The sequence below is a fragment of the Rhineura floridana genome, chromosome 2 (genome assembly GCF_030035675.1).
Source record: "Rhineura floridana isolate rRhiFlo1 chromosome 2, rRhiFlo1.hap2, whole genome shotgun sequence".
Classification (NCBI taxonomy): Eukaryota; Metazoa; Chordata; class Lepidosauria; order Squamata; family Rhineuridae; genus Rhineura; species Rhineura floridana.
In genome coordinates, this window is record NC_084481.1 from 194,429,924 (window position 1) to 194,456,370 (window position 26,447).

Sequence of the window (26,447 nt, forward strand, 5' to 3'; positions counted from 1 at the left end):
ACACACAACAGTCAGAGAGAATCAACAGTTCAAAGTGGAAAAAAATCCAGACCCCTTTTGTACTTTTTCCTGTCAGAACTCTCATAATACGTTGAAAGTAATTACTAATCAGCCATGTTCACAGAGTACCTATAATCCTATTACTGACCTTACCCCATACTCTGACCTTCATTTTCTACAGTTTAAAGGTTTTTAAAAAATGCCTGGTTGCTTTTTAATTAAGAAATTTAACACTGAAGTCTTTTAAAGCACCGGGTCAGTGTTCTAAAAGCCAACTGTTTGGCTTGGCTAATTAGGGGGCCACACCCATGCCAGGCGTTTATTTCACTCCTATTCCCCTGAGAGAGCTCCAATAGCCAGAGTGGTTTAACAGTCAGCCCCTCTTTTGGGGATTGTAGCTCTGTGAGGGGAATAGGGCCTCTCCTAGCAATTCTCAGCACCACAAACTACACTTCCCAGGATTCTTTGGGGGAAGCCATGACTGTCTAAAGTGAAATAAAGGTCTGGTGTGGATGTGGCCAGGGACAGCTTTGGTTTAATTTTGGGTGGGAGACTACATGTGCCTGCTGTAGAATAAAAAGGTGGAGGAAACCCTGAAAAACAATGATATTGTTCACAATGTTTTCTTTTTGGACAGGAAAGAGGCTTTCCCTCTGCCCAGTGCCTGCCCACCCAATCTCCTCCCCTTCCTTTCCCCTTCCCCTTTCTCCCTACCCCTACCCTTCATCCTCTTCTCTCCCTCTTTTCCCTCTTCCCTACTCCCTGCCCCTCCCCCAGGTCAGTTTCACCTTTCCTAAGCATAATTGTAGGGGAGTAAATCCCATTGAACTCAAGAAGCATGCAAATGATCAAACCTGCCCTCCCCTCCTCCTCTTCCTCCCTCATATCCCCTCCCTTTTGCCCCTTCCCTCCCCTTTCCTTTGCCCCTCCCTCCCCCTCTCCTTCAAATCCCCTCCCCCCTCCTTCCCTCTCCTGTCCCCTCCCCTCCATGGTCAGTTTTACCTATTCTAAGCATGATTGCATAGGAGTAAATCCCATTGAACTCACTAAGCATGCAAATGACCAGACCTCCCTTTCTCCTCTCCTCCCCCTCCCCTCCTTCCCCTCTCCTCTCCCTTCCTCTTCCCTTTTTCCTCCCCTCCTCTCCCCCTTCTTCCTCCTCCCCTGCCCACTCCAGCCCTCCTTCTACCTCTCCCTCTTGTCCTCCTCCCGCACGGTCAGTTTCACCTAGCCAAAGCATAATTGCACTGGAGGAAATCCCACTGAACTCAATAAGTATGCAAATGAACAAAACTGTCCTCCCTCCCTCCTGCCTGCTTCCATCCCCCTTCTCCCCTCTGCCCTTCCTCCTTCCCTCCCTCCTGCTCCTCTCCCCATCCCACCATAATAAGTTTCACCTATCCTAAGCATGATTGCAGGTGAGTAAATTCCACTGAACACAATAAGCATGCAAACGATTAATCCATTGTCAGCAAATTTGCACAGGATCCCATTTCTTTCCTGGATTAAAAAGCAGAGAAATTCAGTAATAGGCAAAAAAACCCTTGCGGTTTGAGAATGTATCTATAGCCAACAGATATTTCTATCAAACTTTAAAAAGCAGGGAAATTGGGCAGTTATAGTGGCGTGGTGGTTAGCGTGTTGGACTCCACACAGCCATGAAGCTCACTAGGTGACCTTGGGCCAGTCACTGCCTCTCAGCCGCAGAGGAAGGCAATGGTAACCCCCTCTGAATACTGCTTACCATGAAAACCCTATTCATAGGGTAGCCATAAGTCCAAATTGACTTGAAGGCAGTTCGTTTCATTTTCAGTGAAGGCACCAGGGGAGCAGGAGATCTGACCTCCTCTCTGAGATATTGTATTGCCCTACAGATTTGTCAATATGCAAACACAATTTGGGTTGGTCTTTCACAGTCCAATCCTCTTCCTGTGTAGGTTTAGATATTAGCTTCTATTTTTTTTCTTTGCATAGCTAATATAAAAGATTTATCAGAACAAGTTTCTAGAACTATATTATTAATACCAAAAGCCAAAGCAATAAATGAAAAGCAAACTGGAGTGCTAGAGACTTTTGGTCATAATTAGTCCTGGCAGAATCAATGTTGTTAAATGGGCAAACATAAGACAGACCCTTGCCAAGGCTGCAAGGAGAGACCACAGCTGCCAGGGATGATCAGCTTTTCAACACTAGGCCTCCTTTTCTGATTATCCTAGTTTAATTGGACATGATATGATGTTTTCAAGCTGCTGCAGTACTGTAACATGGCAAATCTCACCTGCATTTACACAATTGCTAAACGTACAAGAACGACTGGCCATCTCTGTTCTAAGAATGTTTATATTATTAAGTCCTTGCTTATAGTTGGTAAATGACATTGGGGATTAGCTTAAAGTCTCATATTAAAACAGAACACCACAGGATTCAGCAGGATGCAAGGCACATAAATATTGGTAGCTACTTGTTACTGGACTCTTCCTCTCCCCCGCCCCTTGGTTGGGGGCTGAAAGAAACAGCTTGACAGGTCTCCTGCCACCATTTAAAGAGAAGGTCTTAAGGTTTCACATAAGAAGAGTCCTGTTGGCTCAGACCAAAAGCATATCTAGTGTTACATCCTGTTTCTCACAGTGGCTAGTCAAAAGCCTATGGGAAGCCCACAAGTAGAACATAAGGGCAATAGCCATTTCCTGCTATTCTTCCCCAGCAAATGGTATTCAGATCAGCAGCACTGTGCCTCTAATTCTCAAAATAGTATCTAAGCAGAGTTGGGGAACGTGGTGCTTCATATGTTTTTGGACTGCAGCTCCCATTCCTGGATGGGACTGATGAGAGCTGGAGTCCAACAACACCTAGAGGGCCACAGGTTCCTTATCCTTGGCATACTGGCATCATTGCAGTGCAGGCTGGTGCCCACTGGGACTGGTAGGGTGGAAGGCAGGGAAGTCAAGAATAGGTGGAGCCAGAACAAATGGCTGATGGAGCTACGGCCAATGAAAGGCAGAGGTAACTAATTCTAGTTTTGTCCCCATCCTCCTCCCTGCTGAGTTCTACAAAAACATCACTGAGATTAAGGAAGAGACAGCTGAAGGGCCAATCCCCTGGACTGGATAAAAATAAGAAGACAGGCAGGTGGGGGCTTGCTATGGGGAGAGTGAGCTTGGCAGGGCAGTGCCCCACTTGCCCTAATGTACCAACTTCCACTGAGCCATTGATAGCCTTATCCTCCATAGCTGTTAAGGGGAAGAGCTGAAAGGCTACAAATGCATCCTGCTGTCTGTCCAGATGGCTACATTTTCCCCAATTCAACATGTATGCTTACAAATAAACCAATATTACAACATTTCCATGAGTCTCCAGCATTCTCTTCTCCCTAGGAAACTGGCCCTGTAAATGGTCTGCTCCTGAAACTTCTTACCAAGTCAGGGAAGTGCAAAACAGACTTATTGGTGCCCTAGATATAGTGCATTTCCATTGACAATGCTACTGCTCAGTAAGATGCTCTGTTCTCTTTCTTGATTTTCTCATAGAAAATATATTTAAACTTTTTCAAAATCTGTTTATCATCATCATAATTATTCTAGCACAGCTTTAGAAAAGAAATCAGCTCTATCTTCCTGGAAATGGTGATGTTTGTCATTATTTTTCTTTCTGGTGGTAGGGAGGCCCGAGTTAAAAGCCAGCTGTACAGGAAGCTTCATCCCTCACACCTGCAAATGTTTTCCCTTGTCATCAACACTTTCATTGTTCCTAATGAGCACATTTATCCTTGATTATTGTCAGTGATGGCAGAGAGATGTTGGAAAAATCCCATTTTATTGAGAATTTTGATTCTTGATAAAGATCTTGAATAAGAGCTGGCATATGAGAGGAACTAGTGGAGGTTTTGCCTATTATGAGAGAGAGGAAGCAAAAATGGCATTTTTGCCAAAATGAATGGATAAAATGCTGCGTCTTGGAGATCTGAGTTCAAGTCAGATTTGCCACTGGACTGTTGAGTAAAGTGCTTTGCAGATAAAACAAATGCACTCTTATCTTCCTTTCTCTATGGCTTGGTTGTCTTTGACATTTAATGGACAGGGTTGGAAGTAGTTTGATCAGACACAAAAGAGGTCAAGACTCCTGCACATGAAAGAGTTCTGTAGAAGAGGGAAATTCAGCAGGTGTAGCTTGTCACTCAAATCCACTGTACTACACAACTATTAAAGGTGCAAAAAGTCTCTTTTCTGTCTGGCCATTCTTGTTGGAAGAACATGGGGGGGGTGTTCCAGCCCACTTGCAAGTACTCATATTCCCATCTCATGGGGTAAGGTGAAAGAGTTTTGAAAATATATTTATCTCTGTTACTAGAAATGTCTTTTGGAAGGAGAGGAAAGACAATGTTCCCTCCAATGGGCAGTAATAATGGCTGGTCCACCTATTTTGCTTTCACACCAACATGCACCTTCAAGTGGATCAATGTCCTTTTCTCCATAGAGATGAATGGCAGCCATTCCTTGATATGGAACAAAACAAAGGCATGCATTGAAGTGTTCCAATGAAGTACTGGCTAAACCTGACCCTGGCAATCCTTGTGCGTGAAATGGGTGTGTGTCCCTCTTCTTAACTAGCCTGTTTACTTTGTCTCATGAAATTCAATGAAAGCCACTGAGAAAAGCAGCATCCTTCTCTTCTCTTACCACCTCCTTCTGCACAGAACCATCCTGGGTCCTGATTCATAGCGTAGTGCTAGAACAGGCTTGCACACCACATAAGACTAAATGTGGCCCCCTCCCTGACTTCTGGGTCTGGCTATCCCAAATTGACACTGGAAGAATTTCAAGCACCTTGGTCACACTTGGGCCTACCAGTGAGTTGGGGAGGAAGCGGTGAGGAATAGGACAATATTTGTGTTATGTGGCCTTGCTATTCCCAGCCATAGCAATAGTTTTGGCTTGAGGTTGGCTGAGCAGTGCAAAGAGATGAATGGGAGACTGACAGAAATGGCTGCAGGAGTTCAAATGGAAGGCTAAGGAGTGTACAGGGAACAGAAAATAGTGTGGCTTTCCAATGTTATTGTGGCGGGGGTCTTTTAATTCCCCCCTTTTAAATTACATGTGGTAGGGCAATGCCCCAGTTGCCCTAGTGGGCCACCCTTCGCTGGCTGTTCCTCTCCCTGAATTCAGAGGTGAACCACTGAATCTTGTAGAAAAAGATTCTCAGTGAAGGCTTGTATACGTTAATCCTCCCACTGTATATGATACAGATTCCGCAAAATCGGTTGCAGTTTTCCCATCCAGTCGATTGCATTCCCCGGATTGTAACGAACACCAATAGAAGTGAGCAGTATGGAATGTGTAAATCTCCAAGGTTTACCATTCCTCATCACATTTTGCAGTAATCAAGCATGGTTAAGGAGTAAGTCAACATCTTCAAGGCTCTTAATTAAGAAGTGCCTTCAGCAACATTTATTTTTGATTGCCCCTTCCCCCGCCTCCCCCCGTTTCAATCCCGAAGGCAATAGTGCATTCCCATTTGCTTCTAGTACTGCTGGGCAGATATGTAAGTGAATTTGTCCAAGACATGCAACTAACTTTGCCATTGGTGGCTAGTGGCCTTTTGGTTGCTGGTGTCATGGCCATGTGTCCTGTTTTACATAGGACAGCCCTCTATTTGAACGCCTGTCCAATCCAAGTCTGTTTAAATATAAAGAACCATAAGAAGGGAGAGCAGGAGCTTTAAAGTTGCCCATTGGCAGTTAGGCCTGGACAGTCCAGGTGCTAACTGTTGAATGGCAACTCCCAGGCCCCTCACAGCAGACTTAGCAGGCAGGCAGACACACAGGTCACCTGACCACAGTCTTCCCCACTATGATGAAGTGTATTTCTATTTAAATTACAGGACTTACTTCTATGTTTGCATCTGTTGTAAACTGCCCAGAGAGCTTCGGCTATAGGGCAGTATATAAATGCAATCAATCAATCAATCAATCAATCAATATGCACATTTTATGCAAATCTGCACCCTAGTTTGTCTTCCTTTTTGATGCTGCATTTTCTCTTTTTTGTGATATGTAAGTGGCCACCTTATGGGGTGGACAATGGAGCAAACCAATAAACTCTAACCCTCCCAATAATTGCAGCCTATCAGATGAATCTATCAATGGAAATTTGGCCTGCAATCCTGCTCACAGGCTACTTGAACCCCAGTGAATTCCAACTGGCTGGACAAATGGGTTTAAACATGAATGTTGAAGGTCAGATCGTAATGTATAACAAATCTAATGTGTCCAGTAAATGTATGTATCTATGTATGATAGGATTTCTACCCTACCCTTCAAACAAATTATCAGGTTGGCTTGCACTAAATATATTACACTGGTGTATAACAAATATTACTATATAAAGGGGTAGCAGTACAGTTGTAAACATGTGTACTCAAAAATAAGCCTCACTGTAAACACACCATAGTAAATGTGTTCAGGATGGTAGTCTATAGCATTGTTTTCCATTTATTTAACTGGGCATCTTGGAAGAAGAGGCCGCTCAAACCTAGGCAGCATTGATGAGCAATAATAATATTTATTTGTTTATTTTTGTTAGCTGCCTCTCACCTGGATGACAACACCTTGAGGAGGAGGATTGGGAAGTCGTAATGCTAGAGACTGGGTTGGCGTGGTTTTGCCCTATTTTTCTTCACAAGCTTTCACCACGCTGAACATACATTCACATTATTAAACAACAGCTTAGTTGCTGACGCATGTAATTTTTTTTTAATAAGGCTGACCTACAAACAGGCGTTAGGCAAAATACGCTAGTGCTCCATCCTCCTCTTCCCTTTCATTGAGATCGCCTGTTCCTCTGGCATCGTAGTTCTCCAGAGCCCCCACACCCCTAAAGATCTCAAGGCGTTGATGTCAGCGGAAAAACTACAAGTCCCAGCATCCCCGGCAAGGAAAAACTTGTACTACGCGCGGGAAGGAGGGGGGAACCTTTGATTCCGCCGAATAAAACTGTTGCGGTGCTCAGGAAGCCGGTAAGTGTGGAGAGAGCGCTGTCTTCATTGGTTATGGCTGGATGGCAAATTCAGGGGACAGGACGGGTGGAAGGTGCCGTTGGAATCATTCCAGCGGAGGGACAAAGCCTTGAGGAATTTAGAACGTCGAATAATGAATGGGGAGATGGCAGAGGGTTCTAAGGGGGCGGTATGGGACCGAGCGTTTTCCCCACATGTCTTCGTAGTCCAGTTATACAAGTAAATGTAGGGTCTTCGCATCCGCCCCTTCAGTATTCAGAGTCTCCACTTCACTACACACTGTAATCCCTTCCAGCCCCACTTATGGGACCGGTTTCTTTAACGATCACTCAGTGTTGATCCGTCGTTTACCCAATCAGCATCTTCTGACCTCCCATAGTTCCTGAAATTTACCCAATCTCACTTCATGTCCTTTTAACTACCGGCCCCCTTTACGTAGACCTCGGTCATTATTCATTGACATCTGAAATGCAAATTTCCCTGCACGTAGGTTAGTTTTTCACGTTCTTCATATTCAGTTGGGGGGAAGCAGATTTATCTGTCAACAAGCAGCCAGAAGACAGCTTCAGGTGCTGGCAAGACTCCCACGTTTTCGTCAGAAAGAGATTCATAGTGAGACAAGTGTTCTTACGTTCAGTGACCAGCCATAATTTATAGGGAGTTACTATAACGTATTCACATACTTCATACTAAATACACAAGACAGAGACAGTTTCTGCTCAAGAGTCTGAACGGTCACGTCTGGATTTAAAAATCTCATGGATCCACCTTAAAAAGGAAACGTTTTATCCTGAAAGCAAAGACCAATCGAATAACCATTTTTGACTTAGCTGAAAAACGTACATGGTGATCTTTATTAACACAAAACACTTGGAAAAAGAGTTTTTTGGCGTTTTAAGAACTGTAACAAATTTAGCCTGCAATGCTATGCCCATTTACCTGGGAATAAGTTGCACTGAATACGATGGGATTTACTTCTGAATAGGTATTTATTTATTTTATTTACTGTGTTTCTTAACTACCTGTCAAAGAGATCTCAGGAGACCAGGGTGCAAATTGCTACTCAGCCATGAAGCTCACTGGGTGATCTTAGTTGGCTTACCTCACAGGGTTGTTGTGATGATAAAATGGGGAGGAGGAAAACCATGTATACCACTTGAGCTCATTGGAGGAAAGGTGGGAAATAACAACAATAACAACATAAAACCATATATTGTCCAATTAAATAGGCATAACTATCCAAACCATTCCCAGTTCACCTGTCCCCAAATGCCTGATGGAACAGAAATGTCTGCCTGGTGAAAGGCTGATGAGAGGGATGTATTTCTAGTGGAAGGGAGTTCCACAGCAGAAAAGGACTTATCCTGGATCACTGCATAGCATACCACAGACATAAGTAGGACCACAATCAGAGCCTACCCCAAAGAGATAGGACTGTGCTGTTATTGTAGCATATACCTTTACGGACTTGAATCTACTTCATCTGAACATTTGTAAACTTGGTTTCCTTTGGAGGCAAATGTGAAGTCACGGGAGATATTTTTTTTCCTCCAGGAGAGCACCCAGTTTTATTATTTTTCATATCAGAAATTAATTTCTGTTTAAAAGCAGTCTGGTCCATACAAAACCTGGCCTTCCCCTTCCTCCCAGCTGCAGTGGGTGATCAGCCCAAATGTGTGCAACCCCCCCCCCGCACGGATTTTTGTGTGTGGAGAATGTTTACTTATATAACAGACAATGACAGCTTGTTTTAAGTACAGGAGCAATTTAAAAATAGGACCCTTTGAAAAATTATTCGTAGTTAATAAAAAAAACAATTAAAAATAGGACCCTTTGAAAAATTCAGTGAATAAGGCAGGATGAGTGCACAACAAAAACCTAATCTGGAAGAACCCCCAAAAGTCTGCTCATTCAGGATTTTTCCTGACTGTGGGTGGACTTTTTATGATCACAATACCCTATAATTACTTAAGTGATCCTGGAAAAAAGGCCTATATGACCCTAGTAATAAGAATTAAATATTATGGACTGGACTCCACCCCTTGGACTTTCCTTTGTTCTGCTTTTCAGTTTCAGTTGTTTTCTCTACCCAGCCAGCATGTTTGCTTGCCTGCAGTAAGAAGTAAGAGTTTATTCTGCAGTTATTATGATTACAGCAGGATTGGGTGCTTATTGCTAAAGGATAAAATAAAGAGATAACGTAAAGTGACCTAAAAGTCTACTCTATGTTATCCTTTATTATTTCAAAGCACTCACTATACTCACAATCATAGTGGCTATAGTCAGAAACACAGATGTGCACACTACAGCTAGCTGGCTGGCCACCTAGGCTGAAACTCAGGCCAATATGTGCAGTTTAGCATGAGGCCTTTTCAGGGTTTTTGGGCAGAAAAAAATCAACCCTGCAGCCAGTTAAAAAAATATCCAATTGCTTTCCACAATTAGTTTCCAGTCACTTACCTTGTCCTTTAAAAACTTAAAAATTTTCCCCTTGATTGTCCAACAGGAAAGAAAATCTAAAGATCAGGAACAGGACTAGAATGAGGGACCCTCAAGGAGGAGCTAACACACACCCTGAAGTATTTATTTTCTCTCTGCCCTTCCCTAAGCTCGTAGTATGGATGTTTTTCAGGTGGAATCTAAACCTGAGATACCTAATCCAGCATCACAGCAAGCTCAGAAACTCATTGTCATGACCAAAGTAATTCAGTACATGAAAAATCAGAACACATGGACAGACCACAGGTGAAGGAGGACTGTAGCTATAAGCAAAGTTTTTGAGTCTGGTATTCCTAGGGATCTTTAAAAAAGACTCAATCTCACTGACTTCAACAAGAAAGTTATGCATGGTGTTCTGAGTACCATTCTTCCAAAATGCTTGCATTGTAATATGCTCTTATTGTGTTTCTAAACCTATTTTTTTGTATTGGTATTGTCGTGATATGACATTAAAACTTAATTTTTGAGGAAACAAGCTCCATGCTGCTTTTTAACTTCTTAGTTATAGCATAAACAATATTGTTTTACACCTTTTGGTGGCCCCTTGTTCACTGAATCCTTAACATCATTTTTTCTTATTAAAAAAAAGGCAATCATTTTAATTCCTGGTGTTTATACTAAATTTTTGTTTACTTGACCTTTACATAGCTCATCATGTACGTTACCACACTTCTCTGCATGGAGGAGTAAGGGGGAAGGTCACTGCCTTTCCCTTTCCCTGCCCTGCCCCTCACTTCTTTTCCACAAGTGAGTTGGGGGGAATTGGCTAGCACTATGTGCCTCCCTCCCCAAAATGCCCCACCTAGAAATGTGACTGCCTCACCTAACAAAGAAGCCTGGCTACAGGGCTGTGGCTGATTCAGGATGTCCATAATAGTTTCTACATAGGAACAAAGGAAGCTGCCTTATACTGAGTCAGACCACTGGCCCCTCTAGCTCAGTATTGTCTACATTGACTGACAATGGCTCTCCGGGGTTTTAGTCAGGATTCTCTTCCAGCCCTACCTGGAGATGCCAGGGATTGAACCAGGGACCTTCCTGTATGCAAAGCAGATGCTGTACCACTGAGCCACATTTCACAGCAATACTTGCATTTCATGTTCCACCCCCCCCCCAATAATATATCCACACATTACATTTTATTAGGGGGTATTTCAAGTGTGCTGCCCCGAAATGTAAAGTGGGAATGTTACCAAACACATATTTCATACAGGTACACCTGTCTGGGAGCGGAAATTGGCTATACGGCTCCTTGCTGGGTGTATACTTATTAGCAAACCCAAGGTTCCTGCTTCTTACTGTGTGAACTGGCCCTTAACCAAAAGCTTTAGATCAGGGGTGGCTAATTTGTGGCCCACCAGATATTGTTGAACTCCAGCTTGCATCAACCTCAGCTGGTATGACCTATGCCAGAGATGGAGGAGCTTGTAGTCCAACAACATCAGGTGGACCACAGGCTAGCCACCCCTGCTTTAGATGGTATGAGCCACAAAGTTTCTCTCTACGCCTTTAGGCAAGCTGGTTAAAAAGTGTATATAGAAAGCATGTGCTGGTACATGTCTGTCCTTTATTAAAACTTTTAGCTTTTTTTATTCACTAAAGCTGGCCCTTTTTCCTCCCGAATATGCACTGGGTGCCATCAGAGAACACATTTAAATGGTAATGATTTTAACCATCCTTTGCAGGGAGGATCTCAATTATTCCTGTCTTCTACAATTACGCAATTTAAATGGTAAAGACAGGTTGCATAATCATGACTGTGATTGAAATATCTCTGCTGGATTTATAGGAGTTCATTGCCATTTGTCTTTCCTTGCCTTTCAACTGGAAATTGAAAGGCTTAAATAACAGTGAACCGGCTTTCTAAAAGTATTGTTATCTTGCTGTAGGTGTATGTAATGTAAGACTGTGGAAACAAGAACTGGAAAAATCCTAAACGCCTAAACTTCAAGTGCATAAAGAAGCCAATAATTGACCCCAGCAGTTTTAATAATAAAATGTACTTATACCGGCACTATGATTCTAAAATCTTTTGCAATAGCAAAGCTCCACTGACTTCAGCAGGACTTAGCTGCTGTTGAGAATCAGGGTATTAGAACATATTTCATAGTTGACAGGGCATTTAAGATTCCCCCTAGGGATGTCATCATTTACATGCGAGAAGTACACCGATGCCTTGTGGAAAATTTCCCAAGCAATTGATTCTGTTCTTTTTACCTTATTTTTTTTAAGAACTCCCTTTTTATTACAAAGAGACATTAGCACCAGATGAGGTGTCTGTTGCTTAAAAGCTCAGCTACCACTCTGGTTCTCCCTTGAAGTTGCCATCCTGTGGTAGGTGTTGCAATTAGTGGAGATGGCAATAGTTGTGATGACACAAATGGTGCAATATGGCTTTAGGTGAGAATAAGCTATGGCAGCAGATGGTTTTCAGCACAGGTTGTTAAAAATAATAAAAAGAAGAATGTGGAGAAAGATGGCTGAAAACGAGATATTTCTTTAAACAGAATGGCAGCCAAAAAGATTGAGGCCCCAACAGATACTTTAAAAGGAAAGTGCTAGGAATAAAAATGTATTCACTTAAATAAAATATGGTTTTGAAGGTCCCCCAGCTGAGGATGAACTTAAATGGAAGCAGATTCTGCTTCCATCCTAGGTAACTTATTTGGGGGTTGTTGTAGTTAAGGAAGACTTTGCTGTAATGTTTAACGTAAACATGAACATAGAAAGTAGTCTTATGCTACTCTTTGGAATTTCCTCCTGCTAAGTATTAGACAGGTGCTATCTCTGGTCTTTTTGGCATCTACTGAAGACCTTCCTCTTTAAGGAACCTTTTAAGCAGAGATATTTCCCAATCTGCATCTGTATTGAAATTGTTTATAGGTATTTTAATTGTTTATTGCGTAAGTGTTTGCTACTTTGGGAGAAGGGCAGGATATGAATTTCAATAATATACTGTCCTGCACACCCTAATCTCCAAGTGATGCAAGATTTCCAGGGGTTCTTGTGCTTACCCAGGGTTTGGTTTCCTTGGAATGAAGGTCAGCAGAGACTATGGTGTCTATGATATATAGTTTATTTACACATATAAACACAATCTGAGTGTAAGATGGAAGGGCTCACAGCATTACTACTCCAACAGATCTTGCTTCCCCATTAGGTTTCTAGAGGACTTCCCAAAGCCATAGCTTGGGATTCAGCATTCCTTTCTGTGTGTTTCCAGCTTCACCTCAGACTAACACACACAAAAAACTACCAGGGGGTGGGGAGTCACTCTTGTTCCTCTGGCAATCTTCTCTTGACCAGGTCCTTAGATATGTAGATCGAGTACTTGACAGACTCCTTAACCTAAACAAACTGGCTTGGCCAGTACAGCAGGTTTTTCTGTTACAACTCCATCTATAGAGATTCAAAATCAGCGGCTGGAAGAGGGACCCAAAGACATCATCCAAAGCAATCCCAAAATCCTATAACACTACTCACTGAGACTGAGATCATTGATTCATCTAACCTGGTACTGTATGCTTTGATTTGTAGTTACTTTCCAAGCAGAGATCTTTCCCCAGCATTGCTACATTAGAAGAAGCGGAGATGCCAGGGCTTTCACATGGTCCCTTCTACATGCAAAGGAGAACTAGACATTACAACTAGAACATATGGGGTTCCCTATGAAGACAGGGGATTCCCAATCTGTATTTCTCTTGTAATGCTCATGTTAGTGGGCAGGGCGGGAAGATTATATTCCTGAATTGGGGTCCAAAAGCAAAATGAGGGGGAAGTAATTTGGGGGAATTAACAAGGGAGAATATATGGCCCCTTCTGTTGCTTGCCAGTTCTACTCTATAGTCTTCCCCCTTGTCTCCACACTCCTGTTATCTCAGCAAATGCAGAACTGGAAACACATTTCTGGCAAGTTAATGTCTAGTGTCACCCTGAGAAAGAGGAACTACATAGCACATAATAGTACATAGAAATACAATCCCCTCCTTGTCCCTAGGATTGTTTTTACCTTTTAGTATACTCAGCTAGGGGACATGCAATGGTGCAGCAAAGAAGAGTTGGGCAGGAGTGTAGATCTGATTCTATGCCATAGCTAGACCCATATGCCCTCCTGTTCTCCAGGAAACCCACTGACTCTTGCTTCCATTTGTAGTGCCTGTGCTGCAGTCTAGTCACTCCTGCTCAGGGCCAGCTCTACCATTAGCCAGTGTGAGGTGGGCATTTCAGCTGATTTTCGCCATCATGAAAGGGCATCAAATTGATAGTTATCTAATTTTTTATGATTGTCTTGTTACTGCCAGGAAAGGGGTGCATAGCGGATGTTCTGTCTTAGGTGCCATAATAACTTAGCAGGTCTTAGGTACGATGCTCCTTGGCTTCAGGTGGTGGTGGTTCTGTCATTTGTCGCTCTGCCTCAGGCAGCAAAATAACTTGAGCAGGTCCTGGTCCTACTTGAAATATTTTGGAAAGTGTTCCACAGTTTGAACATTCTGCAGTTCATTTGAGAATATCTTCCAGGTCTGCCCTTTTCTTCATCTAGCCATGACTTCTCCTTTATTTCTCTGCAGCGTTTGCTCCTATGGCCAGAAGGGCTTTAAAACTGGCATCATTTGCCACTGTTGCAACAGCCTCCACAGGTTTTTACCTGTACAGCAACAAGCACCTGGATCCCAATGACTTTGGAGTTGTGCGAGTAGGCAGAGCTGTTACCACAGTAAGTTTCAAACTGGCAGTTTGTGGAAGGGAAGGCATAACATTTCCCCCCAGCTGCACTGAGGATGCTGGCTTACAAAACAGCTGGATTCCACAGGGCCCATTTGCTAGCATGTAATCTATCTGATTTGACCATTTCTGGTTTACAGTGGGTGTTTTTCATCAGGAATCCATATTTCAGAGCTCCTGTGTTGCAACATTTGATGAAAAAGGAAAGCTTGTAAAAGGAATACGGGATAATCATAGAAGGAACCTAGTGACAAGCTGATATTATACAGGACAGAAACGATACAGCCAGCAGGTACTGACATTCTTTTAATAGAAAGCACAAACTCAAAACACACTGGAACTTGAGACTTTCTAGTAAAGGAATGCTGATACCTGTTTACTGAGCACTTTCTGTCATTTCTTGTTTTTATTGCCCATATAGAGCGGGGGTGGGGAGCCTGTTGCCTTCCGGATGTTGCTGGACTACCACTCCCATCATCCCTGACCATTGCCCATTCAACAACATCTGGAGGGCTACAGGCTCCCCACCACTGGTAATAGAGTGATCTTGCTTCTCGAGACAGGATTGGTCCATATCCATAGTTCTTAGTGGGAGAAAATCTTAAAAGAAATTTTAGACACATTGCAAACTTCATCCCACCTGCATCCACTTTCCCGCCACCTGCCTCTCTAAGCACATATTCAGATTTGCATAGGAATTTTTTCCCCATCTAATTGGGTCCCCAATTGTCTGGTTTTGCTCGGATTTATGGCTGCCACTTTTTGTTTCCTGATACTCTGTGCCTGTAACAGCTGGCAGAAATTCAGCAACTGCAGTTTTCCCCATCACTGAAGCTCCTTGATAGGCGACGCATCACCTCTTGCACTTCTGCCTATCATTAAAGGGGCAAAATTGGTGTCAATATAGAAATAAAGCAAAAATCAAGCCTAATTAGATTGCATGATCTTATTATTATTATTGTTATTAAATTTATTTATATACCGCATTTTCCACACATGTGCTCAAAGCGGTTCACACAAATAGTCCAAATGCAATAGCACAACACATAAGAAAAAGTATAATCACTACATTAAGAAAAATATACATATACACATCTTACAGGGCCAAAGCAGTGAAATTATCCAGTAAGGGGGAAATACTACTTCCTGAACAACCTGAGCCCATGTTTTTGGTGTGTTTTAGGATTAGGGTTGCCAGGTCAGAAGCATTCCAAACCCTGAGATTTCTGGGGCAGGCCCTAGCGATGTCATTAAACATGATACATTAAGCATCAACCACAGTTGCTTTGAGCATACCACTCAAACAAAAAAAACCTTCTCTGATTCTGATTAGCACAGTCCTAACCATACTGAATTCAATGGAGTTAACTCCAAGGTATGTGGAATTAGCATTGCAGCTTTACCCCTAGAAAAGTTTCATATTGGGAAGGTTTTCAAAACAGATTATAAATAAGACAAATAAACTGCCCTCTTCAGCAGGTCAGTAAAATTTAAACTTGTTTGACTCCTTAATTAGAAAAGTATAACACTGCAACATGTACACTTTTTAACTTCTGTTCAAAAATTATTTGAAAGATGAAATGTATATGCCATTTTCTGCAAGTAATAAACCCCCCCCTGCATGGACACTTTTATTATAACTAAGATTGTTTACTGCAGCCTTTCCCAACCAGTGTGCCTCCAGATGTTGTTGGACCACAACTCCCATCAGCCTCAGCCAGCATTGCCAATGGTCAGGAAAGATGGGAGTTGTGGTCCAACAACATCTGGAGGCACACTGGTTAGAAAAGGCTGGTTTACTGTGTAAGCCCACCAAGATCCTGCTGTGATCTTCTGCTGTAGTGCAATCTTATGCATGTTTACTGAGAAGCAAGCCCCAATTCTGTACAGAGAATGTACTCTTTATGCTGCTAAAAGCTATATATTTACTGAATTCCTGATGTGAGACCAGCAGGAAAAGGAAACTGTTCTCAGAACTTGAAATAGGGTTTAGGTATTGCCTGGGGGTCAACAAATCTTGTCAATCACAACCTTGACTTCACTTATTGGCTAAAAACCTGAAAGGGCAGGGATTAGAGCAGCCGGTACTGACAGAAGTTGGAGGGTGGCTGACAGTTTGGTTTATATCTTCTGAACCAGACCACCTAGAAACTTAATTTTTTTAAAAAATGAAAGCTAAGAGTCCAGAGATTAAGGTGCCTCACCCGGAGACCCAGAGAGGACCCCCAAAAACCAGAGTCTCTGGGCAAAAACCAGATACCTGGCTACCCTATTTAAGGCTGTTATTTGTTGTCTTGGTATTGAAGCCACATCCACACTAATGTGTAACATTTAGTTACTATGAGAACAGGTACGATGTCACTATAGTAGGTTGTGATGCAATTGTGAACAGAGGGTAGGAGGGAGAAAAAGGCTTCAGTGGATAAAGCCAGCTTTAGGCTGCTTTCCATCAAAACGTCAGGCTCTTGAGTCCCTGTTTGTGATCATTAGACAAGCCAGGACAAGCCATTGCTTCTCCTGAGTTCTTACCTTTGATAAAGAATCTTTCTACTGGAGAAATGCCTTTGTAACTTCATACTTGAGATCCTGCATTTCTGAAATGGAAAACTCCCAATCTATTTCCCAGGAAGGACGTATAATTAAGATTATTACCTAAAAGGAATTTTGTAATTCTTGTTACACTTTTTATGGTTCCCATGTATATTTTAAGGCAAGGATGGGCAGAAGGTAGATCAGGATGTACTGGTAAGTCTCAGAGTGATTTGCAGTAGATCAGCAATGGTTTCTGACTCCCAACTGTCGAACAGTATCAACAGCACGATGACTTTTTCTACCTAAATTAGAATGAATGAAACCTAAACTGAAATGGAGAAAGCTAACCAGGAGAAGTCTTTTTTTTGTAAAATAATTTTGAGTTCAGTTCAGTTCTGGTACTGAAAACAAATTCCTAGGCTCAGAATGTGCTCAGAGGCACCCTGCTCTTTCATTCTAGCTATGGCTGCATACATACCAACTATTCAAAGCACATGATTCCCCCCCAACCCGCAAAGGATATTGGGAGCTGTAGCTTACCTTTCATAGAGCTACAATTCTCAGCATCCTTCAGAAACTAGTTTCCATGATTCTTTGGGGGAGGTCGCATGCTTTAAATGATTGGTAGATTTTGTGGTTCTAGGAGAAAACAAAAGACATGCCTAAAATCTGCCCGCTCCTTCTGTCAGGTAAACCTGGATTGGGAAGCTAGTTCTGAACAACATGCCAAAGGTTTTAGGAGAAAGATGAGCATTTCATTTGTGGTGCGCCGGTAGCTTTCTGAATTGAGGATGAATTTCTAGACAGGTGGGCGTATGAATAGTCAAGCCCAATGGTTTAAGAAAGGTCTATATTTCTGGATCAACCACAAATTCCTTTTAATAAAATAAGTAAGACATGAGGAAAGAAAATACATTGTTTATCCTTTTGTTTCTGGCTTGTTTTGTAGACAGCAGTTATTACTTTTGATTATCTCACTTCTCTCCGGAACGTTCCACGTGGGACAGAAGAGTATGACTCAGTCAAATCACAGGTAACGGGGCAACAGTAGGGTGAGAGAGCCTTACTCAGGGCAGTTTTCTAAAGTAACCAAGCTAGTTGTTGATTTAGCAGTCTAATGGCTAGAGAAGAAATGGAGCCAAATGCCTGCTTTTGGGAAGTTTCCTGTAGCCTGGAATGATGCACAAGTTTGGTATTTCAGTTATTGCAGATGTGGAAACACAAATTGCTTGACTGGGTTAGCATTGAGAATCTTGGTATCATTGGACAGAGGACAGTGGTTAAAGGGTAGATCAAATGTGTGTGTGAGGGGGGGCGAGGGGGGAAGATGAAGACAAGGAAAGTTATCTGGATTCAACTTCCTGAAGAACTGAGAAATCGCTAAGGAAACTAAGGCCAGCATCTGTTGTAGTTGTTTGGATGTTACTGAATGGTTTGATTTAAAAACAATCTGCCATGTTATGAATTAAAGTGTTTATTTATTTTATTTTTATTTATTAAATTTGTATCCCACCCTTCCTCCCAGAAGGAGGCTAGGGTAGCCCTTTGTCCCGGCAGTCACTACACCAGGAAAAGGGTGGCGGAAGGAAACATGCATTTGATTTCAGTGGTTCTAGTCTGAGTATGGCTTTGCTCATGGGTAGGCTCTTCATGGGCCAAATTTCACAGGTAGCCACAGCTACCCACCTGCCAATCACCTGAGATCACAATGTTAAATGACCTGTCACTTTGGGCTTCAAAGTAAAGTGCTGGGCCATTTGCAAATCCAAAAACTGCGGCAGGTGGTGAGAAGAGTGTAACACTTTCCTCTCCTCCTTCAGTTCTGATGAGTCATAGCTCAACAGAAGCTGCTCTCTGCATGGGTGCTAATGGGAGCTTTCCTCCTAATGCAAATAGAAGCTTCAAAGGAGCAGTTTTCATCAGGACTGCACCAGGTGTTGCTCCTCCTCCCTGCCTGTTGTGCTCCCAATAATTATCAGCTCTCCCCTTACTCCCATAGTGCATTGTTAAAAACATGTGTATTAAAGGCAAAGATGCATTTAACATATTTACCTTGTCCTTGAGAAGGCCCGGGACTCTTAAGATTACATAAATGTTAATATATTGCAGCCTAAGCAACTGGAAGGTTAAACTGAAAGCATCCCAAAAGAATAAAAAAGAAACAAATTGCGAAGGTTGCAATGGCCCTCCAAATCTGTCTGACCCTTGGAATTCTCCCCAGGCCACACCCATCATTGGCCTTGTCCTGCACTCTCCTCAAGAGCTTTTGTCTGGCTGGAAAAGTGTCCTTGAGCTCTGATAATGGTTCTTGCTTGCCTGGAGGAAGGATGGAGGGATATGTACAACTGTATGTATAGGAAGAAACTGGATTTTTGTGGCTAGAACATAGGCTGCTGAACAAAGGATGAGTCATGTCTGTTGCTCCATCCACTTATTGCTTCTTGTTCTGCCTACCACTGGCATGTGGAAGGTCACCCACAAGGGAATGCTGTCCTTGGGCTGAAAACAGTTTTCCACCCCTGAAATAGAGGTACTTTTTACTTTCTGTCAAGCATGAGAAAAATGTGATTGACATGGTTGTCCGACCATGGTTTCTGGTGTATATTGTCCATGGTGCAAAACCCACCAGTGATAAATAACAACAAAATGGGAGATGATAATCCACAAAAATGTTAGGAAGTACTCAAAGTAGAGATGGGGGGGGAATTTGATTCAATTTGCATTTAAAGCTGAATTTATGGAATATGCTTTTTGAAATAATGAGAACTGAAACACAACCATCCTTTGAAATTCATACTTTTCTGAATTTTGCAATCCAGTTCTCTGACCAATGTTTACAAAAATGCTTGTATTAGGGGCAAGTGTACATAAAATGAATATATTTATGAAAACAACATACAAACATGCATTGTATTAAGAAAAACTGCTTGCAAAAATGTGTATGTTAAGAGTGAAAACAAAAATTTGTTTGAGGAGAAATTCACAATAAAATGTTGAAGAATTTTCATGGGGATTTTTTTTTTAAAAAAATGGCACATTGCTGCAGAAATGTGGAGAACTGAATATTAAGAATTGAAACATGAGAAAGTGAGAGAACCAAAACTGATAGATCTTTCCATCCCTAAACTCAAGTAGTATCTGGAAACCCCAATGTTCTTGTCATAGATTACTGAATCTGCATGGAATGAACTTGTGAATTGTTGATTTTGTGGGCTTCTGGTTGGCCACTGTGAGAACAGGATGCTGGACTAGATGGGCCACTGCCCTGCTCCAGCATAGCTCTTACGTTAGCTGGGATGAGCAAGGAGCACAAAACCCTCCCAAGATTAGTATTAGCTGCCTTGTTGGCAATGTAAAATGGAGAGGTAAAGAACTGAGTTATCCATGGGTTGGGATCCCAGCTACAATTCACCCAACTCATTGATGAAGAGAGGAAGCAGGTTTGTTGTTGTAAGGCAGAGGTCAGCATTGTGGTGCCCATAGGCACAATGACACTCTTGAGGTTTTCCCCGGTGCCCGCAAAGCCTCTGAGCCCCCCCCCACCTCACTGCCGTGTTGGTTATGAGGTGGTGAGGGTGTTTACGCTTTTCTCCCTTAAAAAACAAATCAAGTTGAAGAAGGAAGTTAAAAGACACTCTTTCCCACTTCCTCTTTCAGTTCAATATGCTTTTCAAGGCACAGATTAATTCTGCTAGATCCAACTTTTACCCAGATCCCTTGGAAAAGTGAAGCATGTGTGCTCATACTTATCTCTTTCTGTCTCTCAGGGTGATGGTGGTGGGGAGAATTGACCAGCGGTGGTAGCAGACATGACACTTGCTCAAAAATCCAAACGTGCACGTGGGCCTAAAAAGATTAGTGATTGCTGCTGTAAGGGATGCAGAATTTTGAAACATCTGAAGCCACTAGATCAGTATTTCTCAATCTTTTAAAACCCATGCCTCCTTTTAGCTAACATCAAAATCCCATGCCCCTCTTCAAACTTGGCTCCTCTAATTATTTTATTTTAATTTTCAAAAGAATTGAACAATTGTGACTTTTAATTATAAATAGATTTTGGGCTTAATAAACATGACTCAAAGTATTTACATTTTTTTTAAAAAAATGTTTATTAAAACTTTATATATATATTTGGAAACATGCCTCCCTGAGATCTTTACATGTCCCCCCCGGGGGGCACCCCACCAGTTAAGAAGCACTGGTCTAGAGCAAAATATTGCCATTCTGAAATCTTCCTTGGCCCTAACACAATTGATTAGAAGCAATAGTGACCTTGACATCTTTACCGGCGGAAGAGTTGATTGTGGTTTTCTTCTGTGCTGCAGAGAGCTTGAGGTTTGATGGCTGTTGCCAATAGCCCATGCAAAGCTTTGATCCTCAGGCCTCATGTCTCAATGGCCTCATTAACCTCTGTCAGGCACCGGCTGATGGTTTTTCAGGTAATGTATGGGGAAAAGGCCCAGTTCATTTCAGTTGCTTCCTTCTTATTTGGCAGCCTAGGTGTCCATGATTCAGCATTCAAGCCTTGCCAAGGTTAGTGGTTAGTGCAGTGCATTGCAAGAAGATGTTTGCTGTGATCTGTATGTGTGTGCCTCAAAACCTGTAGTCTTAAACCCAGGCTAGACTTGGATTGGCAGAAACCTGAAGTCTAGCTATTGGTTCAGTGCTCTTGGTAAAAAAATAAAAAGTTAATTGAAATCCAGTCCATCTCTGGTGGATGGCATTCAGCCAAAGAGCTTCATTACAGGGCTTCCTTAAGAAGCTGAACTCTCTTTTTACCATAGCAGTAGAGTTTCCAAGTCATAGGGCTCCTACTGGGAGGAAAGGTGGGATATGAATGAATGAATGAATGGGAAGGAGGCACAAAGGCTGAGGGAAATCATATTTGGAACATTTGCTTTGATGTTTCACTTCCTCGTAGTGTGGAAGCCTGAGCATTTCAGGGTTCTGCTTAATAAAAAGTCTTCTTTGTTCATTTGCCCCACAGCTATCTGAGCATTGCTTTTATTTTTAATGTCTGTGCACTTTCCTCTCTCAAATCCATCATATGCAAGCTCTCACAGTAGCTAGTATTTATAGTTTATGGTAGGCTCAGAGTTTTGCAGAATGTGAAAATTAATGCAACCTTTTCGGTGCTGAGCAGCAAAATAAAAAGCCTTGGCCATCTTGGCTCCATCTGTGTCAGACTATGGCAAATTGGCTTTGTACATTCACTGCCACACTTGAGGTTTAGCGTTGGACAACCATTCTTTTTGAATATGTGTAGTGATGTGCCAAAACCTGATATGGGCTGAATCCTGCACATGGCTATAGATGCACATGCATGTAACTATCCCACAGTAAGATGAAGCAGCTGGTAGTCAACATGTTTTCTCAAGGCCCTGCCAAGCTGAAATAGTCATATGATTAGGCCTTGGGAGATGGAAGAAAATTCTGTTTTTGTTATATTTGCAGACATTTTCAAGAATCTAAAAAGTCCATTGTAAACTGAGTAAGTGGACAATAAAATGTGGTTCAATGTAAGTAAGTGTAAACTGATACACATTGGGGCAAGAAACCCAGACTTCACATGTACCCTGAAGGGATCTGAGCTGGCAGTGACTGACCAAGAAAGAGTTCTTGTGTCAAGAAAACTGGGGCCCAATGTGCAGTGGCTGTGAAAAAGGAGATTTCCAAGTTAAGGATCATTAGGAACAGGATCAAATATAAAACTGCCACTATCATAATGCCTTTGTAGAAATCTATGGTACAACCACATCTGTGTACAGTTCTGGTTACTGCACCTTGAAAAGGATGCTGCAGAGCTTGGAAAGGTACAGAAAAGGGCACCCAAAATGATCTAGGGCTGGAGTAGCTCCCTTATGAGGAAAATTTATAATGTTTGAGGGTTTTTAGTTTAGAAAAAAGGGAAACCAAGGGGGCATGATAGAGGTGTGTAAAATTATGCATGATGTGGAGAAAGTGGATAGAGAGTTCTCTCTTGCTCTTTTTCTCATATAATACTAGAATCTGCAGTCATCCACTGAAGTTTAATGGTGAGAGATTCAGTACAGGCAAAAGGAAATACTACTTCACACAGTGTTGGGGATGGACAAATGGGTCAATTTTGGTTTCTCTCAGTTTCTCATTTTTCTAATCTTAGGTTCAGTTCTCCATATTTCCACATCAATTTACTGCTTTAAAACAAAAAAAGTCCTCATGGAAATTCATCAGCATTTTAATGCTAATTTCTCCTGACATAGCAATTTCTCCTTAGGCAATGCATTTTTGAATGTTTATTTTCACTAGTATATGCATTTTTGTACACATTACTTGGCTGCAGAACTGCATAGCAAAATTTGGATGTGTGAATTTCGAAGGGTGGCTGTTTTGGTTCACATATGGTTTCAGAAATTGTGAATGAAGTAAGTTCACTGAATTGAATTTCTCCCCCCTCCATACACAGCAATAGCTGGTATAGCACAGTGGGGAGGAGAGCCTGGCTGGGAGTCCAGAGTCTGTGAGTTCAAATCCCTGCTTGTGTCTCCTGGGTGTCAAGGGCTAGCTAAAGATCACCCGCACAGTGAGTGGCTCAGGGGTTACGTGCCCTGCCACCTGTGCAGCTGTGGGCAAGCTGCATAGTCCCAAGGAGCCCAGTTGCCCCCCAGCCGGCAGTTGCAGACAAGGAATTGGCTGGCTTGTGCAGCTGTGGCAAGCTGAGCAGGCCCTAGCCAGCTGGGGAGGACTGGCCTCAGAGGGAGGCAATGGTAAACCCTCTCTGAATACTGCTTACCATGAAAACCCTACTCATAAGGTCGCCATAAGTAGGGATCGACTTGAAGACTTGAATTTCCATTTTTTCCCTACACACCACTTAGTTTAACAATAGAATTCACTACTGCAGTGTAGCATGGGGGAGAATATTCAGATTTATTACTGGACTTTGACATAATCTGACAATCTGCATTGTTTTCAGATCGGCATTGATTTCTTGTGGTGGGTCATAGCTGTCATCAGCCCCATTCCTAATGGCTACCAACCTTAAAAGCTTTAATGCATGGAGGATAAGGCTATCAGTGGCTCCTAGTCTTGATGGCTTTATGCTTTCTCCAGGATAAGAGATATGCTTCTGAATAGCAACTGCTGGGGAACAACATGAGAGAGGGCTATTGTGCTCATCTCCTGCTTGTGGGCTTTCCGTAGGGCTCATGTCGGCTATTGTAGGAAGCAGGATGTTGGTCATCTGTGTGTGGCAGCTGTGAAAAAGGGAAATTCCATGCTAGGGATCTTTAGGAAAAGAACTGAACTATTGATATCATAATGCCATTATAAAAATCTACGGTGTGCCCACATTTGGAGTACTGTATACAGTTCTGGTCACTTCACTTCGAAAGGGATATTGTGCAGCTGGAAAAGATTCAGAAAAGGTCAACCAAAATGACCAAGGGCATGGAATGACTCCCCTAATGAGAAACGGTTGCAGCGTTTGGGGCTGTTTAGTTTAGAAAAATGGTAAGAAGTGACATGATAGAAATGTATACAATTGTGTGTGGCATGGAGAAAGTGGATAGAGAAAAGTTTTCTGTCTCATAATGCTAGAACTTGTGGACATCCAATGAACCTGAACGTTGGACGATTCAGGACAGCCAAAAGAAAGGACTTCTTTACACAGTGTATAGTTAATCTATGGAATTCACTCCCATGAGGCAGTGATGGGTGGTTTTTATGAGAAGATTAGAGAAACTCATGGAGGATAAGCCTATCAGTGGTTACTAACCCTGATGGCTCTGCTCTGCTTCCACAGCTGGAGGCAGTATGCTTCTGAATACCAGTTGCTGGAAGGGGAGAGTACTGTTTCACTCAGGTTGTTCATTGGTTGGCCACTGTGAGAACAGGATGTTGGACTACATGGGCCACTGGCCTGATCCAGCAGACTCTTCTTATGTTGTTATGTTTATTTAAGACATTTATATACTGCTTTATCATTTGCATTTCTAAGTGGTGTACATAAAAGCAAGTCATACATAAAGTGAAACAATAACAAAATCATCATGGAATCAAACACTACCTTAAAATGCCTGCTGGAACAAGAAAGTCATAGTCTTACTAGAAAGGGCTATTCTAGTAGGGCTATTCTCATGTTCTTTCTGAGAACTGCTTGCCTTTGAATACAAACTCACCTGAGACCACTTGAACTTCCATGTTCCTTTTCACTCCAGCCTGCCAGACCCCCTGTAAAAGGAAGCAGGAGGATGCTGCTGACAGGCTGATACACAGCTCTTCTTTGGAGATCCTTAACTAGGCCTTAAACCAGTTTGCTGATTTCTTTTTCATTGTTCTGTCCTTTTCCCTGAATCGTGTCTGGTCTGACTGCCTCTTTCCTCTTAGCTTTTCCTCAGTTCAGCAATGCTGCCTCAATCCTGATTTTTGTTGTAGGCGCTTGAATTGAAATAAAATAATCCCAGGGAATGGGTTACATGTGAATGTTCTGACAGTGAAATCTCGTATGCAGTTTCTTTCCCAAACTCGTTTTGAGGTACAGTCTCAGAATATTCTTTCCACGTCTGAGCCATCATCTGAGGTACTTTGCTCTCATCCATTTAACTACAGGTGCACTTTTTCCCCTCCCCTCCCACCTTGTAAACGTTGCTTTACCTGTGGAGATTGCTGTCTGCTGTGATTGTGGACAATACCCGGCAATTAGTAAGCTGTGCTGCTTAATAGAACACACATAACTGGTAGTCGGGAGATAGGAAACCTCAGTGCCAGTCCCGGTCCCTGAGCCTGCTGGGGCCAAACAAGGACATTGTCATTAGGAAACAATTACATAGAAAGCGGATTAAGCAGGGAATGGGCTCCCCATGGGCACCTAGCAGGTTTCTATTTAGCTGCAAGGAAACATTATCAGTTCCTCTCTGTTTTCCTTTCATGTGTGAGCTGCTCTTGCTGCTAATGCTCACAACCAGGCAGTTGCTAGCATCTCTTTATGGGCAGCAAATTGGGGGACTATTTACTTCTCTCTGTAAGGAAATGGAAACAAACCTGCTTCTTTGGAGTCTCCAGAAATATTAAGCAAGCATCTTTCTCCCAGTTAACTCTGTTGGCTTCAGAACTGCTGCCCCGGACTCCTGCAGGAAGGAAGTGTGGGATATAAATCTAATAAATAAATAATTGCTATGTCAGGGACAAGGCTATTTGGGGAGGTTAATTATCTTCTTGCCTTTGGCAAGCAGGACTGGGATATTCTCTCCAGCTGCGGTACTATTTTTTTTTTTTTTTTTTTTAGCTAAAGGTATCTGAGCAATTTGAAGAGCTGCAGTGTTTTGTTTTGTTTTAAATTGGAAGGTGGCGGAAGAATGTCCCAATGCTACACTGGTCTTGCTGAGTTTTCTGTCTCCTCAGCTCATACCTGGATTTGATCACCAGCAACATACATAAAGTAAAAATTAGACGAAACTGAACCTCAGTCAGTCCCAAAAACTGGGAGTTCTGCTGCCACCACTGCATTTTTTAAACTTCAGGTTCTGCCTGAGAAATAATCCTGCTAGGTGACACCCAGCATAATTTCAGCTAGATTTTTTTACATTTAGGGAATCCACTGCCCCTGGTTTTAATTAAGGGGCAGGTCATGAAAAGGGCTAGAGAACAAAAGCAAAAACTTCTTCTGTAGCTAATGCACATTTCTTCTTCTTCTTCTTCTTATA

The 26,447-nt window shown here is 42.3% G+C and overlaps 1 protein-coding gene and 1 long non-coding RNA gene across 10 annotated transcripts in view; one reads left to right on the forward strand and one right to left on the reverse strand.

The window, feature by feature from the left end:
• ADCK1 (aarF domain containing kinase 1) overlaps window positions 1-26,447 on the forward strand; it is a 163,783-nt gene that overhangs the window by 1,729 nt on the left and 135,607 nt on the right. For 2 of the 8 annotated variants that reach the window (XM_061611855.1, XM_061611856.1), the window contains exons 2-4: window positions 6,579-7,011; window positions 14,079-14,224; window positions 17,714-17,797. In XM_061611855.1, coding sequence (XP_061467839.1) covers window positions 14,090-14,224; window positions 17,714-17,797 — 219 coding nt within the window. In that variant the 5' untranslated portion in view covers window positions 6,579-7,011; window positions 14,079-14,089. Of the gene's footprint in view, window positions 1-4,513; window positions 4,584-6,217; window positions 6,233-6,578; window positions 7,012-7,454; window positions 7,502-7,665; window positions 7,997-12,921; window positions 13,025-14,078; window positions 14,225-17,713; window positions 17,798-26,447 lie in introns of those variants that run through there. The other 6 variants (XM_061611857.1, XM_061611858.1, XM_061611854.1 and 3 more) reach the window with 6 other exon arrangements.
• LOC133377565 (uncharacterized) lies at window positions 20,918-25,867 on the reverse strand. 2 transcript variants are annotated; one of them, XR_009760735.1, is made up of 4 exons: window positions 25,786-25,867; window positions 25,399-25,527; window positions 24,924-24,975; window positions 20,918-22,153 (listed from the first exon to the last, which is right to left on the reverse strand). It is a non-coding gene; the product is annotated as an uncharacterized LOC133377565 (long non-coding RNA). The 2 variants fall into 2 exon arrangements; XR_009760734.1 differs by having other exon boundaries at window positions 25,399-25,530; window positions 25,786-25,861.